The 15,628-nt window shown below is 42.5% G+C and overlaps 1 protein-coding gene across 1 annotated transcript in view; it reads right to left on the reverse strand.

Annotated features, from left to right (window-relative positions):
• Positions 1-973: 973 nt before the first annotated feature.
• LOC147901456 (Galactose oxidase/kelch repeat superfamily protein) overlaps positions 974-15,628 on the reverse strand; it is a 230,931-nt gene continuing 216,276 nt past the window's right edge. Inside the window, exon 16 of the mRNA XM_087374795.1 lies at positions 974-1,371. Within this exon, the coding sequence (XP_087230921.1) occupies positions 1,288-1,371 (84 nt within the window). The 3' untranslated portion in view covers positions 974-1,287. The remainder of the gene's footprint in view (positions 1,372-15,628) is intronic.

Genomic DNA, 15,628 nt, shown 5'->3' on the forward strand with positions numbered 1-15,628 from the left:
ATGCAGGCTTCCATCAGGTGACTCGACAGGCTTTGGAGGTGCATTCTTCACCGGTCGGTTTGGAGAGAAAACTTACCTTCCATGAGAGTCAAGCGGCGCAGTCGAAGGCGGCCTTTTGCTGGTGCAAGCAGCTAGCTCTTGGGCTGAGCTAGGCGGTAATCTAGTGGCTGGCAATGACTCTTGTTTGCCGACAGCTAACCAGCGACTATCTTGGAGGCAGCTACTCTCTCTATAAAAGCATGTGGCACAGTTGTGGACGGACACGAGCTTGGAGATAATCACGTTGTGTGGATTAGCCGTCTAGTCTCTCTAGTTCCAGTCTATTTCCTTGTTGGCCTGTTTGGCCATCTTTATTTTGACTGAGGGTTGGTCTTTCTCTAGCTTGTTTTGAGTCTGTTGTGCGACTATGTGTTGCAGATCTTTCATGTCCTACTGGTCTTTGTGACTGAGCATATTGAGTTTTTGACATTTGTAGCTCCTTGCAAGCTTGTGTGGCTGTTAGATTGGTGCGACGTCGTTCTCTATCAGAGTGTCAGGTGCTCCATCATTTTATGCGGTGTAGAGCCATTGTGGCTGCGATATCTCTCTTTCCAAGAATCTTGTATTGCCACAACAAGCCCGGATGTCCTGGCTTCCTCCTTTGAATAGAACGTGTGTCATTGTGTTGAATACTCCCTCTGGATTGTATATTTTATGTAGGAATTACAGTAAGGATTTAAGTGGGGTTTTGAGTTCAAGTTTCAGTAAAAGCAATCTAGTAAAAGCAATCTTTGTAAGCTCTATTTTTAACAAAGAGCGATGGAAGCTAGGACTTGTCACATAGGTATTGAAGAGGGAAACTCATAAACAGATTTAAGAAGAATACAGAGATTGATTTATGACGAACAACATTAGTCAAATCCTAAGAGTTACCTAATGAACAAGCTTCTGACATAAAACATCCAATCTTTCATTGAAATGATTTAAGCTATGAATTACTGTCTTTGATAATGGATACAGAGATTGATTTACTTTCCTGCCTTGCCTAATGCACAAGCTTCTAAGTTGAACAATCCCATCTGCTCTTATCTAAATTTCCTCTTTCATTCAAATGATTGTAAATTGAATTACAACCTTTAATATACAATGTCACAAGGCAAAACTCTAGATACCCCAGGTAAGACTCTATATTGAATTTTGAGGTGAATGCTCTTACAAAGCAAATGACATAATACGGTGGGGACAGCAATCTTATCAAAATTTTACATCTACCAATGAAGAAAGGCTCATTATAATTTGTACCACCCGTCAGGCATGAAGGGACTTCTGCCCCTCTCTACTATGGCCATTACTGTCATGCTGTATCGTTTGCTTCAACTCAAAAAGTTCCACCTGGCATCAGATAGCAATAAGATCATGCTTTGCAAATCAATCTATATGTTTCATACATTTCAGACAAAATCCAAGGATAAAGTTGTTACTATATAAAATCAAACTTGGAGCATACAACAACATGAATTTGTTAATATTTTTGTAGTCAATGTTTCCAAGGAATTGGATTGTGAGTGTATGAATGGAACCATACGATAAACAGACGACACACAAGAAATGTCAATCCTCAAATCCCATGCCGCTGCAATCTCTCTCTCTCTCTCTCACACACACACACACACTTTTTTTTTGTAATATCCAGTGCTGTATTTATATGCTCATAAATTTACAAGATGGGAAGTCTCCAAAAAGGAGAGTATCCCAAAGATCAGAAACATAAAAAGAAAAGCTCTATGCAAGAAGTATCTATATCACCCTCATGGCAGGCATCATATAAGGATTGCCGCAATGAGGCTCGGAAAGATTCATATGACTTGCGAATCTGCCGACCCAAGTATGCCAAATTATGCTCACTCAGATTGTCCAAAGAGCCCAATATCTCACCCAAGAAAGAAATAGTGAGTATTGAGACAAAGACCTCATAAATCTGCCAAATAGCCAAAAATGTTTCCCAAATCTGAGACTCGGGAAACGGAGCCAAAGATGATCTAAAATTCTCCCTAGGAGATTCCTGGAACACGGGCAGTGCCAAAGCAAATGAGGGACAGTCTCTGAAGGAGCCTGACATCTTAAACATGTGGATGGTGCAATGCGACATTTGGCAAGTGTGACTCCCACTGACAATGTGCCTGTCATGCATCTCCGAAGAAAAAGTCTCTGTTTCAAAGGCATTTAACACTTCCATAATATCCGGAGATTCTTCTGCCACCATGAGAGGGGCTTCCTGATATGCCACAGAGTATTAGCATATTGCTGAATCCATGGAGCAGGCTGAAGAAGCCTGTAGGCTTTGATGGAGGTCAGGGCAGGCAGAGGAACAGGATGAGAGCATGTAGCAGAGGGTTGCAATTGCCAATCCATAAGCCTATTTGTGTCAGCCACAGGGGGAACAGGTAGAAAAGGATGTAACAAATCAGCAATTTTCTTCCATATCAACCTATGGTGCATTCCCAATGCATAGGAAGCAGTGGCCTGAGGAAAGGATAAGACATAGCCCTGATTATCTACCACATCATGTATATATCTAATTCCCAATTTCATGAGATTGTATGCCCGAACAGGTTCCTGTAAAGCAAGTGGAATGTCAAAGATGGCACTCCAATGAATACTTTCTTTCCTCATTGAGTTTGTCCTCGAGCAATTGTTAGGAGCCCATTTGACCTTAGAAAGTACTTGTTTCTAGTCAAGTATCATAGCATTAGAGAAAGGACAGCCAGGTATCTTCCCTACAAATCTCCCAATGACAACCTCCCAATGATCTGTAGTCCAATGACCATAAGCAGAAGTCCTCATGTTGACACACATGGATGCTATCATACAAGTCCATGGTGGTTGTTGGCAGAAAAAAGTATGGAGCATAGTCGCCTTCCTTGCAAGTACATGATATCTTATATTGAGGATATTAAGTCCACCATGCATCCTAGGAGAGCACACCATTTCCATCTTCATCAGTCTCAATGCTTTCATAGCAGTTTTTGTCTTCCATAACATCTCCATAGCTTGAGACATAAAGGCTGAAATATCTCTGGAGGACCAATGCAGCAAAGGCAAAAAGAACTGAACATAGGACATTACAATGGACTGCACTATTCTGAGCCTGACATGAAGTGGCCAAGTAGAAATTTTCCAGTATTGCAGTTTATGTTGAAGTCTTTGGAAGATCCATTTTAACTACTGCTTCCTCGTGATGTGCCATCCTATAGGATATCCCAAATGTCTGACTACATCTTTGGAATGCACCACCTGACCTGGCCAAAGAATAGAATGCCAGTCACATTGTTTCAGAGGAAGCAATTTAGATTTGTCAAAATTGACATGCAATCCCGCTGCCAATCCATACAATGATAGAGTGGTCATAAGCATGTGAACTTCCCGGGGAGAATTCTGTGGCATAAAGAAGGAATCATCAGCATATGCTTGTGCCAAAAAAGATGCAGCCCTAGGAATTTTAAGACCAGTCATCTGTCCTGTATTTGTAAGATGATCAAGATACATTAGGAGGGGATGGGTCGCAATGGCATAGAAGAGAGCACTAAGAGGGCAGCCCTGTCTAACTGATCTACCCAATGTCCATGACCGAGATAGATGACCCCCAAGAATGCACTGAGAAGTAGAGCCAGAATAAAGCCAGTAAACTGCATTTGCTATCTTTGGACCAAAGCCCAACTTTGTCATGATTTGAGATATAAAATCCCATTGAACAGTGTCAAATGTCTTAGCAATATCTACCTGCAATATGAGCACATCTTGATGCGAGTACTTAGCATATTCAATTGCAGTCAATGCATTGGAGATATTGTCATAGATTTGTCTTCTCGGCACAAATCCATACTAATGAGGATGAAGGCCTGCATTCAGTATCCCGTGAAGCCTATACACAATCATTTTGGCAATGAGTTTGTAAACTACAGGCATCAAAGTAATAGGCCTCCAATCTGACATATGGTCACACAGATGTTTTTTGGGCAAAAGTTTGACTATGCCATGCTTCCAAGAGTGCAGCAACTGATTTTCTTGCCAGGCAACATTGATCATTTGCAAGAGGACATCTTTCAAATCATCCCAAAAGGAAATATAAAATTCCACCGTAAGGCCATCCCAGCCAGGGGACTTGTATTTGCCGAGGTGGAACAAGGCATTATCAAGTTCTGTATCAGTATAAGGTCTCTCCAAGGTAAGAGCATCATCCATTTCCACTATTTCATAAACATATTGGAGGAATTCAGTCCTCGCATCAGTCATTTGATTTGATGGGGAACCAGGAGCAGAGAATAATTTCTAGAAATAATTTTGGCATTCATCTTGGAGATCAGAGAAAGAGTGCATCCAAGAGCCATCTAGCTTCCTTACCCTTAGACATGAATTTTTCTTTCGAGTAGCATGCAGGCCCTGGAAAAAGGCTTTTGATGAGCAGCCCTTATCCATGAGGGGCTTCATTCTTGCTCTAATCTGCCATTTGTGCAATTTCCTCTGATCATTAGCAGTCAATTTAATCCGAGCATGTGAAAGGGAATCATTTTCTGATTCAGAGAGAGGCCTTAAATGTGAAAATTCAGTCAATTGTTGTGCTGTCCTTTTGGCCCATTTAACCTCATTCCTCCATTTAGTCATATGCCAGGTTCCATACTCCCTAATGACATGCTGTATACGAGAGACAAAGCTGTCCCAAGCATAATCCATGTCCTCCTGGGCATGCAAAGGCAAGGGATGAATTGCAAGTCTGATCATTTGCTGGAAATAGCGATGTCGGAAATAAGCCTGATTGACATGCAATAATCTACTGGAAAGGGGTGGCAAATCATCCAGTGGCATACCAAGGTGCAAATTCATCCATAATGGGGCATGATCTGACAAGCCCAATGAGAAATCTACGAGGAGATGAGGGCTAAAATCTGCATATTGTTGTGGGTAAAACAAATACCATCTGTCAAGCCTTGCCCAGTATGTGGTAAGTGCATTATGATGAAAAGTATATCCAGGCACTGACCCTTGGAGAAGCAGCCATAAATCTTCAGCCTGCACAGAAAGAAGCATGCTATCCCATTTCTGCCTTTCCAATGATAGCATATGAGATCTTGAAGTGGTGTTATCTCTTGGCAGAGGGGAATTATTAAAATCTCCACAAATGAATGCATTAGATCTCCATGGATATTTGCTTAAAGAATCCCATAAAGAAGCCCTCAAGGCAGAGGTCTCGGAGGCATAGACTGATGCAAACTCAAGAATATCACCATTGATATTACATTGTATGACCATCCATCTGCCACTGCTGTCATTGAAGGCTAACTGAGGCTCCAGCTCATGTCTAACCATTATGCATACCCCTGAGTAGGTAGTGGTGCCAGCATAGTATATGTCATAACCACCAAAATAATCATGATGACCAACCTTAGAGTGTTGATTATGCTCTTGCAAACAAACAATATCTGGCTGCATTTTATATACATAATTTCATAAAAGCCTCCACTTTGAGACATTGCAGAGGCTCTGTACATTGTATGTAAAGCATTTAAGTGTTTGATGCATGAAAGAGATATATACAGAAAAGTATAAGTATAGAACAAGATGTCAGAGGGGCAAAGCCTCTGCCTGCATACGCTGCATTCCCTCATGATCCATGAAAGAAATAGCATTCTCCCCTTCTTCAGAATCACATATGGGGATGCCCTTCTTCAAAACCCCCACCCAATTTTGAAGGACAGGAGCTGAAGTGGAAGCCTGTCCTGGTGAGGGAGAAGAAGCATCCCATTGACGAGATTGAAAGGGGCGTTGCTTCAATACAACCACCTTCTTAGGCTGTTGAAAACCATCCCGATCAATTCCCGCAGATTCCTTCATCTTCTCTTTTTCTTTTTCTTTTCCTTTTCCAGCAAGTGATTGCACCTGATTAATTGGTTTGGCATTCTTTGCTCCAATTCTATTTGCTGTCTTAGCTTGCAAATTCTCATTCTTTTCCCGTGTCTGGGGCGGCAAGGCATTAGCAGGGGGTTGATGCAGAACCATTGGGCATTCAGAGGCTAGATGCCCAAACTTGTGGTAGGCAAAACAAGCTCCTGCAAACACACCCCATGTCAATGCAAAATACTTTTTTCCCAATTGCACTCCCTTAACTTCCACTACAATAGAAGGAGGGGTAGGTGTATCAGTGTCCCAGAGAATGCAGAACCTGTTACGGTTTCCCATAGGGCGTGGAGGACAAATGACCTGTCCCAAAGAAGCAGCTAGGCCAGGCAATTCTTCATGCATATAATCCAGGAAGTTAACAACCTCAACCCGTACAGGACAATGATGTCGTAGAAGACTTTGATAATCCTTGTTTGGGGACCAAGGCATAGCATGTACCATCTACTTCCCGTAAAAGAGGGGAGAAAGCTTAAGTAGCCTCTGCTTGCACAAAGCATCTGATAAATGCACCTCATAAAAGCCTCTAGATGCAAAATAGACTCTCTCTACAAAGCATCCTCCAAGGATGGACTTGATCCACTGTGCAACATCACTGGCTGCTGGGATTCTTCCTGGAAAGAAAATTATTACCGCGGTTTGAGATAGCTTCCTAAGAGGATTCACGAGGGATGGCAATTTTAATTTGTATGTGACCTCTGGAACTGGTTTGCCCCATTCCTGTCGTGATTGCTGAAAATCATCCTTAAGTGTATCAAACACGTATTGAGCTTCCATAGTAAGTTCATCATCTTGTGATGCAGGCTGTGAAGGATGGCGCTTGGCATCTGCGGGTCTTTCTTTGCGAGCATATGTACAAACATCCGAACTTGAAGCCACGATTGAAATACGGCAAGGCAAGAAAGACTGTACGGAGAAGTATAGAGTGAAAGATAAAACTAGACAGAGAACTATACAGAAAAGCACAGGAGGAAAACCTAGAATTGTACGGAATAGACTGTACGAACAAGGATGGACTGCACGGAAATACCAACGGGACTATACAGAAAAGACTGTACGGACAAGGATGGACTGTACGAGAATACCAACGGGACTATACGAAAGAGGCTGGATTGTACGGAGATGCTGACGGGGCATTGAAAGGACTGCGCTGTACAGAGAGACTGACAAGACTGTACGGACCTACGAAAAGCAGACGTCAAAAAAAGGATTGCGGCGATGCAGACAGGTACGGACCTGTGCGCAGATCTACACAGAGGTAAGTCGAGCCTACCCTAGCTGCATGTACGGCTGTACGAAAACCGTACGACGACCGTACAGGTGTACGGTCAGAAGGGGGGCCTGCAAGGAGTCGTTGGTGAGGCTGGAGAGCAGAGGCCGCACACCCCCCCCCCCCCCACACACACACACACCAAACTCACACACACTTTTTTTTTTTTGTGGTAAGAAATCTTTTATTGTTGTAAAGTAATTACATTCATAGTTACTTCAAAAACCAAGTAACTACTACTCAACTAAAGATCTCAATATAAGCTGTATACACATTCTGATCAATCAAACGAGTCTGAACACAATCGTAGAATGATTGTTGCAGAGATCATTTGAAAAAAAGAAAGGATGAAAATAGTGGATCACCAAAGACTCTATGATTTCTGTCCATCCATAAAGTCCATAGGGTCCAGTAGCGCACCCATACAAAAAATAAGTCAAAACCCTGTCTCGGTGGATGAAAACCAAACAACCAGAAAAATCTGCCAAAAGTAACAGTAGAAAATCTCGCTCGAAGCCTCTGTCGGATGAGAGCGATGAAATCACAAGTATGTGGACAGAACCAAAAAATGTGAAGCACAGATTCAGTAGAGTGCTGGCATCTGTGACATACAGCCGGAGCAATATGTCTGTGTGCGAGTAACTGGCCGGATGGAAAAATGCCAAGGAGAACTTGCCAAAGGAAAAGCTATTGCCGAAGAGGGACTTTGTAATGCCAAAGGAGACGCAGCCTTTTTCTCCACCACTTCATTGGGCGATCCATATGCCAAACAGTATTTGCTCTGTGAGAAATCCAAGGCGGAGGTAATAGCACTTTATACAGAGATGACACTGTGATATGTGAGAGCTTCAAGGGACGGGCGTATGAGGAAGAAGAGCCTAAAATCCAATTTTCAAGCCGATTCTGAAGTTCCAAACGAGATACCGGCAAGTACGGTTGAAGCATTGCTGAAATCCTATGCCACAGAGGACGATAATGAGCTCCCAAGCCGTATTTGCTAGCAGCCATAGAAAAGGATAAAATTGTGCCATCATCGTGAAGTAAATCCGCGACAGATGAAATGCCTTTGAAGGAGAGAAAATAAGAACATCGGGGTTCTTGTATGGCTAAAGGAGTGTGGAATACTTTAGACCAAAAAATATTCTCAGCCCTCACACACACACACACACACACATTTTTTTGGGGGGGTGAAAATTTTGATGCTTTATATTACAGGTCGCACACTATGTTGGATGGAGGAGATCGAGACAGAGGAGCACTTTCTATGTGTCTGCCCAGTGTACTATGAGATCCGAGGGTGATATCACTGCCTCTTTTAGGAGGGGCATGGCTTTGGTCCACTTACGCGGCTGATCCATTTTCCAAATCAGGTTTGTGTTGGGCTCTATTTGATTGAGATGCAACAACAGAGAGATATACTGATGCAACAAACCCAAGAGCAACAAGGATTGATGCCATAGGCCACCGAGATTGATAGAGCACAGACACTTCTTACAGATTTCTATGCATCTGAGTCAGTTGCCGGTGAGGTGAGGGAGAGGAGATTGATGAGATGAGAGCATCATGGACTAGCAGTAGGAGTCCCCGCCATGATGCTGCCAGATGAGAGGCACGCACTCCGTGCGACACGGAGAGAGACCAAAGCACATACGATCATAGTTCGGCCTATTTCAGCCCTCCTCAAAGGTGACCACCAAAGACAAGGCGTCACCCTTGACGTAGCCCACTGGATCCAAAGATCGAGGAGACCACACCCTCCACTGCATCGAGAGACAGCTCAACAGACACAGATACGAGAGCTCCTTACATCTTATCAGAGAGCCACCAGGTTACTTGGATATATGGAACCCGGGCATGTACTAGGGACGTTAGCTATGAGCACCTGATACTCTTATGAGATATTTCACTACTCCACTATTTTGTTCACTAGCTTAGCACTTTAGCACTTAGCAAGGGCCTTAGTGAGCCCTTTGCTTCAGCCCCTAGTGGCTTGTATGAGTTACCTTTTGGTTTTGCACTTTGTCTCATAGGCCTGCAAGGCCTCCTATAGACATTAATACATGTTCTCTCTCTCTCTCACACACTTTTTTTTTTTTGTAAAACCGAGATACTTATATTATGAAACATTCATTTACATCCAGGCAGTGCTCAAAATAGAGCTACAGCCCTATCCATCAGAAACAGTAAAAGAAAAGTTGAATACAAGAAACATCCAAATCTTCCTCATGTAAGGCATCATATAATGACTACCTTAATGAGGCTCTGAAAAACTCATAAGGATGCTGAAGAGGAGAATTCAGAAATGCTTGATTGCGCTGCAGCCAGAGGGTCCATAAGGCCCAGTATCTGATCCAGTGGAAGAAGAGAGAATACTGTGACAAAGAAGCTGATAGTTTGCCATACATCCAGAAAAACCTGTAGAACCTGTGTGCTGGAAATCTGAGAGATAAAAAATAGGAGATTCTATCTAGAAGGTCTCTGGAATATGAACAAAACCACAATAAATGCGGAATACTCTCCGATGCAAGGTGACATCTTGGACAGAGAGGTGAAGCTATTCGTCGTTTAGCCAATTTCACTCCCACTGGAAGAATACCAACAATACATCTCCATAGGAATAGTCTTTGCTTCAATGGCATTTTCAACTTCCATATCATTTGCAATCTTCCTTTCCACCAGGCTAATGATTTGTTCAGATGCCATAAAGAATTAGCATGATGGGCAATCCAAGGAGGAGGTAATATCAATCTATAAGCCTGTATAGAAGTCAATAACTGCAAAGGTTTAGAAGAAATGCTTGGACTTGAAGGCTGAAGGTGCCAATCTTGAAGCCTGTCACTGCCATTCAATGTCGGAATCGGAACCAGTGGAAGTAGGGGATCAGCAATAGCTTTCCAAATAGGTCTATGATGCATTGCCAGGTTGTATTGTCAACATGCTGCTGGAAAAGGGAGAATATTTCCTTGCATATCTACAATGTCATCAATGAACCGGATACCCATTTTCATAAGATTGTAAGCTCTGATGGGTTGTTGAACAGCAAGGGGAGAGGAAAACACAGCACTCCAATGAATACTCTCCAATCTGAGTGAAGATGCTAGAGAAGCACGATGAGGAGACCATTTGATGTGAGAGAGTACTTGCTTCCAATCCTGAATCAAGGAATTAGAAAATGGACAACCAGGGATTTTACCTTGAAATTTTCCAAGTACTACTTCCGATGGATCTACTAGCCAATGTCCATAAGCATGTGTGTGCATCTGACCACACAAAATGGCTAGCATAATAGACCAAGGCTGCTCTTGTTGAAAGAATGTTTTGAGCATAGTGATCTTTCTTGCGAACACATGATATTTGATGTTTATTATATTCAAACCACCATGCATTCTGGGTGAGCAAAGCAAGTCCATTTTGAGCAACCGTAAAGCTTTTTTATGAAGCTTGGTTTTCCAAAAAATCTCCATGGCTTGAGACATAAAAGATGTGAGATCTCGAGATGACCAATGTAATAGAGGAAGGTAGAACTGGACATAAGCTAGAACAATAGACTGGACAATTCGAAGCCGTACATGCAGAGGCCAAGTGGAGATCTTCCAATATTCTAATTTGTCCTGAATTTTGTTGAACACCCATGACATTTGTTGCTTATTGCTGATTTTCCAGCCAATAGGATAGCCCAAATGTCTTACTATATTTTTCGGTTGAATAATCTGGCCTGGCCACAGAATAGCATGCCAATCACAATGCTTGAGAGGCAAGAGTTTTGATTTCTGAAAATTAATTTTAAGACCAGCTGCCAACCCAAAATCTGAAAGGGTATCCATCAAGAGGCGAATCTCCAATGGACTGTTCTTTAGCATGAAGAATGAATCATCTGCATAGGCCTGTGCTATGAAGGGTCGTAAACCAGAAATCTGAAGCCCCTCTAGCTGTCTAGTATCAACCATGTGATCCATATAAAGAAGCAAAGGATGTGAAGCGATGGCATAAAGCAAGGCACTGAGAGGGCATCCTTGTCGAACTGAACGTTCGAGAGTCCAAGACTCAGACAAATGTTTCCCTATAAAGCATTGTGCAGTGGAATTTGAGTAAAGCCAATATATGACATTAGCTAGCTTTGGCCCAAAACCAAGTTTTAGCATGATTTGAGAGACATAATCCCACTATTCCATTGCGATAAGAGTGTTAGTGATATTGTCATGTATGTGCCGTCTTGGAACAAAACCATATTGCCTGGGATGAAGTCCATCATGAAGGATATCCTTTATCCGGTGTACCAACATTTTGGCGATCAGTTTGTATATCACCGGCATCAAAGTGATGGGCCTCCAGTCATCCATAGTCTCACAAAGAAGCTTTTTGGGCACAAGCTTAACCAGACCATGCTTCCAAGCTGAGGGAAGATGTTGGTGCTGCCATGCTGCATAGAATTGGACCCTTCATTTCAGGCCAAAAGGCTTCAAAAAATTCAACCGTCACACCATCCCAGCCAGGGGATTTATGTTTACCCAAATGCTTAAGGGCTTCATCCAATTCATCATCTGAAAAAGACATTTCCAGCATTAAGGCTTTTTGCGGGGAGACAATGGGAGAAACAAGCTCAGTAAATCTGTTACGAGCCAATGCGACCTGAGGTGTAGAAGAAGATGGCTGAGAAAAAAGGAGCTGAAAATGATCCAGACATTGTTTTTCTAGCTGAGAGAGAGACTGGGTCCAAAGACCATATGATTTCCTTACCCTCATGATAGATTGGCTTTGTCTGTGTGCATGTAAGTTCCGAAAAAAAGATTTAGAGGAACAGCCCTTATCTAGCATAGGTTTAACTCTGGCCCTAATCTGCCATTTGGACAGCTTGCGTTTATCATTGGCATCAATTATGGAGGAAGCACAAGACAGTAAATGCTGCTCAGAATCAGATAGAGATCTTTGATGACTAATCTGTACCAAATACTACTTGTATGATTTTGCCCACTGGATATGATGTCTGGTTTCTGCCATGTACCATCTTCCATATTCCTTAATGACATTTTGAATACGATGTATGAAAGAGATCCAAGCTAATTCCAGATCCTCCTGAGCATGGGATAGCAATGGCCTGCAAGCCAGTCTGATCATATGCTGAAATTTTTCATGAGAAAGATAGAATTGATTAACCTGTAAATTTCTGAAGAGAGCTGCAAGTCATCCAGAGGCATACCAAAAGAAAGGGTGAGCCAAAGTGGAGTGTGATCAGATAATTGTTGTGAATAATCAGTCCACATCTGACATGTATATTCATCATATTGCTGAGCATGAATGAGATAATATCTATCAAGTCTGGCCCAATAATCTGTAAAAGCATTATGATGATATGTAAATCCCATCACTGAAGGATGAGTTGCTGTCCATAAATCTGCAAATCGAAGTGATGATGTCATGTGTTCCCATTGCTGGATTTCAGAGGGCAGCATATGTAATTTATGAGTGGTATTGTCCTTCCAATGAGGAGAATTGTTGAAATCACCACAAAGTAGAGCATTAGAGGACCAAGGATATTGCTTTATGGAGTTCCACATTTGAGCTCTGGAAGCTGAATTTTGAGAGGCATACAAAGATCCTATTTCAAAAATCTCTCCATTGATCATACATTGGATAATCATCCATCGTCCACCTAGATCATTATATGCTATCCAGGGTTGCAGATCATGTCTGGCTAAAATGCACAGCCCAGAGAATTGTTCCGATCCTGAATAAAATATATCATATCCTGAAAAAAACCCATGCTGGCCAGCAAAAAAATGCTGATTATGCTCTTGCAGACATACAACATCCGGATGAGTTGTATTTATATAATGCCAAAGAAGCCTCCATTTATTCTGGTTGCAGAGGCCCTGTATATTATAGGAAAAACATTTAAGAGAAGCACGCATGAAAATATATACAAGAGAATGATTGGTCCTCCAAAAGAACGGGAGGCCTCAAGCCTCTGCCATTGCCACAGGGTCTTGCTGACCCTCAGCTTCCAATTCCCTGATAATGTCATCTTCTTCACAAAGGGGAAGACCCTTCTTGACTGCATTGACCCATGCCTTTGAGATGGGGCTGCTTGAAGAGGTAGAATGTCCTGGAGAAGGAGCAGAGGCATCCCAAATACGAGATTGGAGAGGTCTTTGTTTGAGAGGCACCGTCTTCTTTGCAGTCTGCCATCCCTCATGAGATGATGAAATATTTTCTCCTACCTTGCTTTTGCCTTTATCCTTATTTTGAGCTGAATTGGCCTGGCTCCCTGTATGAACTGAAGGCTTTGCTCCTTTAGCTTCAATCTTTTCCACATATGTCTTCTGACCTCCTTTATTAGATGGCAGAGGAATAGCAGTTGGAGGAGGTGGATGAAGGATAGAAGGACACTCCGAAGCAAGATGCCCAAATTTGTGACAAGAAAAACAAGCTCCAGCAAAAATGCCCCATTTTAAAGTGAAATATTTCTTGCCCAAATTAACACCCTCAATCTCAACTGCAATAGAGGAAGGGGTCGGTCTATCAGTATCCCATAAGATGCAAAAACGATTTTTATTACCTGTTGGACGAGGGGAACAGATCACTTGTCCCAATGTCATAGCTAAACCTGGAAGCTCTGTTCTCATATAATCTGAAAAATCAACCACTTCAACCCATACGGGGCAATGATGCTTGATGAGATTCTGATAGTCCTTATTAGGGGACCAGGGCATGATATGCACCATCTGGCGACCGAAAAATAAAGGGGACATTTCCAGCATCTTTTGTTTTGTCAAAGCATCCAAAAGATGAACTTCATAAAATCCTCGGGAGGCAAAATAGACTCCTTCTACATAGCATCCACCTAGGAGAGAATTCACCCATTGTCCCACATCATTAGCAGAGTGAATTTTGCCTGGGAAAAAGATGATAACTGCAGTTTGAGAGAGCTTCTTCAAAGGTTGCACAAGAGATGGCAGCTTCATTTTGTAAGTGAGTTCCGAATCAGGTTGAATCCATTCCCTTCTGCTTTGTTGAAAATCATCATTCAGCATATCAAACACATAGGAAGCATCTTCAGAAGGAGCTATGGGGGAAGAGGTTTCCCTTAATTGTCTTTTGGGTTCAGGAGAGAGGGCTCTCTTGACATAGTACTTGTTTGATTCTGCCATGGCAGCTAAGGGATTCAACAGATATCAAACAGCGAAGATCGGACTGAGCACAAAGAAGGGCTGGCAGACTGTACAGAGGCTGAACTGACACACTGTACGGTGGCACAAAGAAAAAGACAGAATTGTACAGACAGAAGGAGAGATTGCAGGAAAGAACTCACGAACTGTACGGGACTGCTGACAGGCTGTACGGGAAAATAGACTGTGTACGGTAGATTCAAACAAGTATACGGGAACTAGTACGGGAACAGTACGAACGAGCTGTACGGGAAAGTACGGACAAGGTGTACGGAATTTGAGAAGAAGGACTGCACGGGAAAGTACGGACGAGCTGTACGAAAATTTGAGAAGGATGACTGCCGGTACGAGCTATCGTGCAAGATGGAACGGATTCCTTACGGTAGCTTCGTACAGAAACCGTACGACGATCGCTGGGTGGTACGGACAGCGACGCTGATCAGCGCGCACTCCTCTCTGCTTCTCTCACGACCGTCGCCTCCACACACCATGCACGCACACACACACTCTAGCTCTCTCTCTCTCTCACACACACACACACATTTTTTCCTTTTGGGTGAAAGCTTGAATGCTTTATATTACAAGGTAGCTATCCCAAAACTCAGTCGCAATTTCACTCTCCCTCTCTCTTGCTCTCTCTCTCTCTCTCACACACACACACACACACACATACATTTAAAAGAACCTTTCATTAAGCAGAATGTACATTCATAACTCTCCCAAAGTGAGATAGCTACTACTCATAAATTGGAAGAAAGTGAACAAGACCATCATTTCTCTCTCTCTCTCTCTCTCTCTCTCTCTCTCACACACACACACACTTTTTTTTTTTTTGTAAAACCAAGATACTTATATTATAAAACATTCATTTACATCCAGGCCATGCTCAAAATAGAGCTACAGCCCTATCCATCAGAAGCAGTAAAAGAAAAGTTGAATACAAGAAACATCCAAATCTTCCTCATGTAAGGCATCATATAAAGACTGCCTTAATGAGGCTCTGAAAAACTCATAAGGATGCTGAAGAGGAGAATTCAGGTATGCTTGAATGCGCTGCAGCCAGAGGGTCCATAAGGCCCAGTATCTGATCCAGTGGAAGAAGAGAGAATACTGTGACAAAGAAGCTGATAGTTTGCCATACATCTAGAAAAACCTGTAGAATTTGTGTGCTGGAAATCTGAGAGATAAAAAATAGGAGATTCTATCTAGAAGGTCTCTGGAATATGAGCAAAACCACAATAAATGCGGAATACTCTCCGAT

Source organism: Dipteris shenzhenensis, chromosome 5 (assembly GCF_047967505.1).
Source record: "Dipteris shenzhenensis isolate YYH24624 ecotype China chromosome 5, Dip_SZ_1.0, whole genome shotgun sequence".
Classification (NCBI taxonomy): domain Eukaryota; kingdom Viridiplantae; phylum Streptophyta; class Polypodiopsida; order Gleicheniales; family Dipteridaceae; genus Dipteris; species Dipteris shenzhenensis.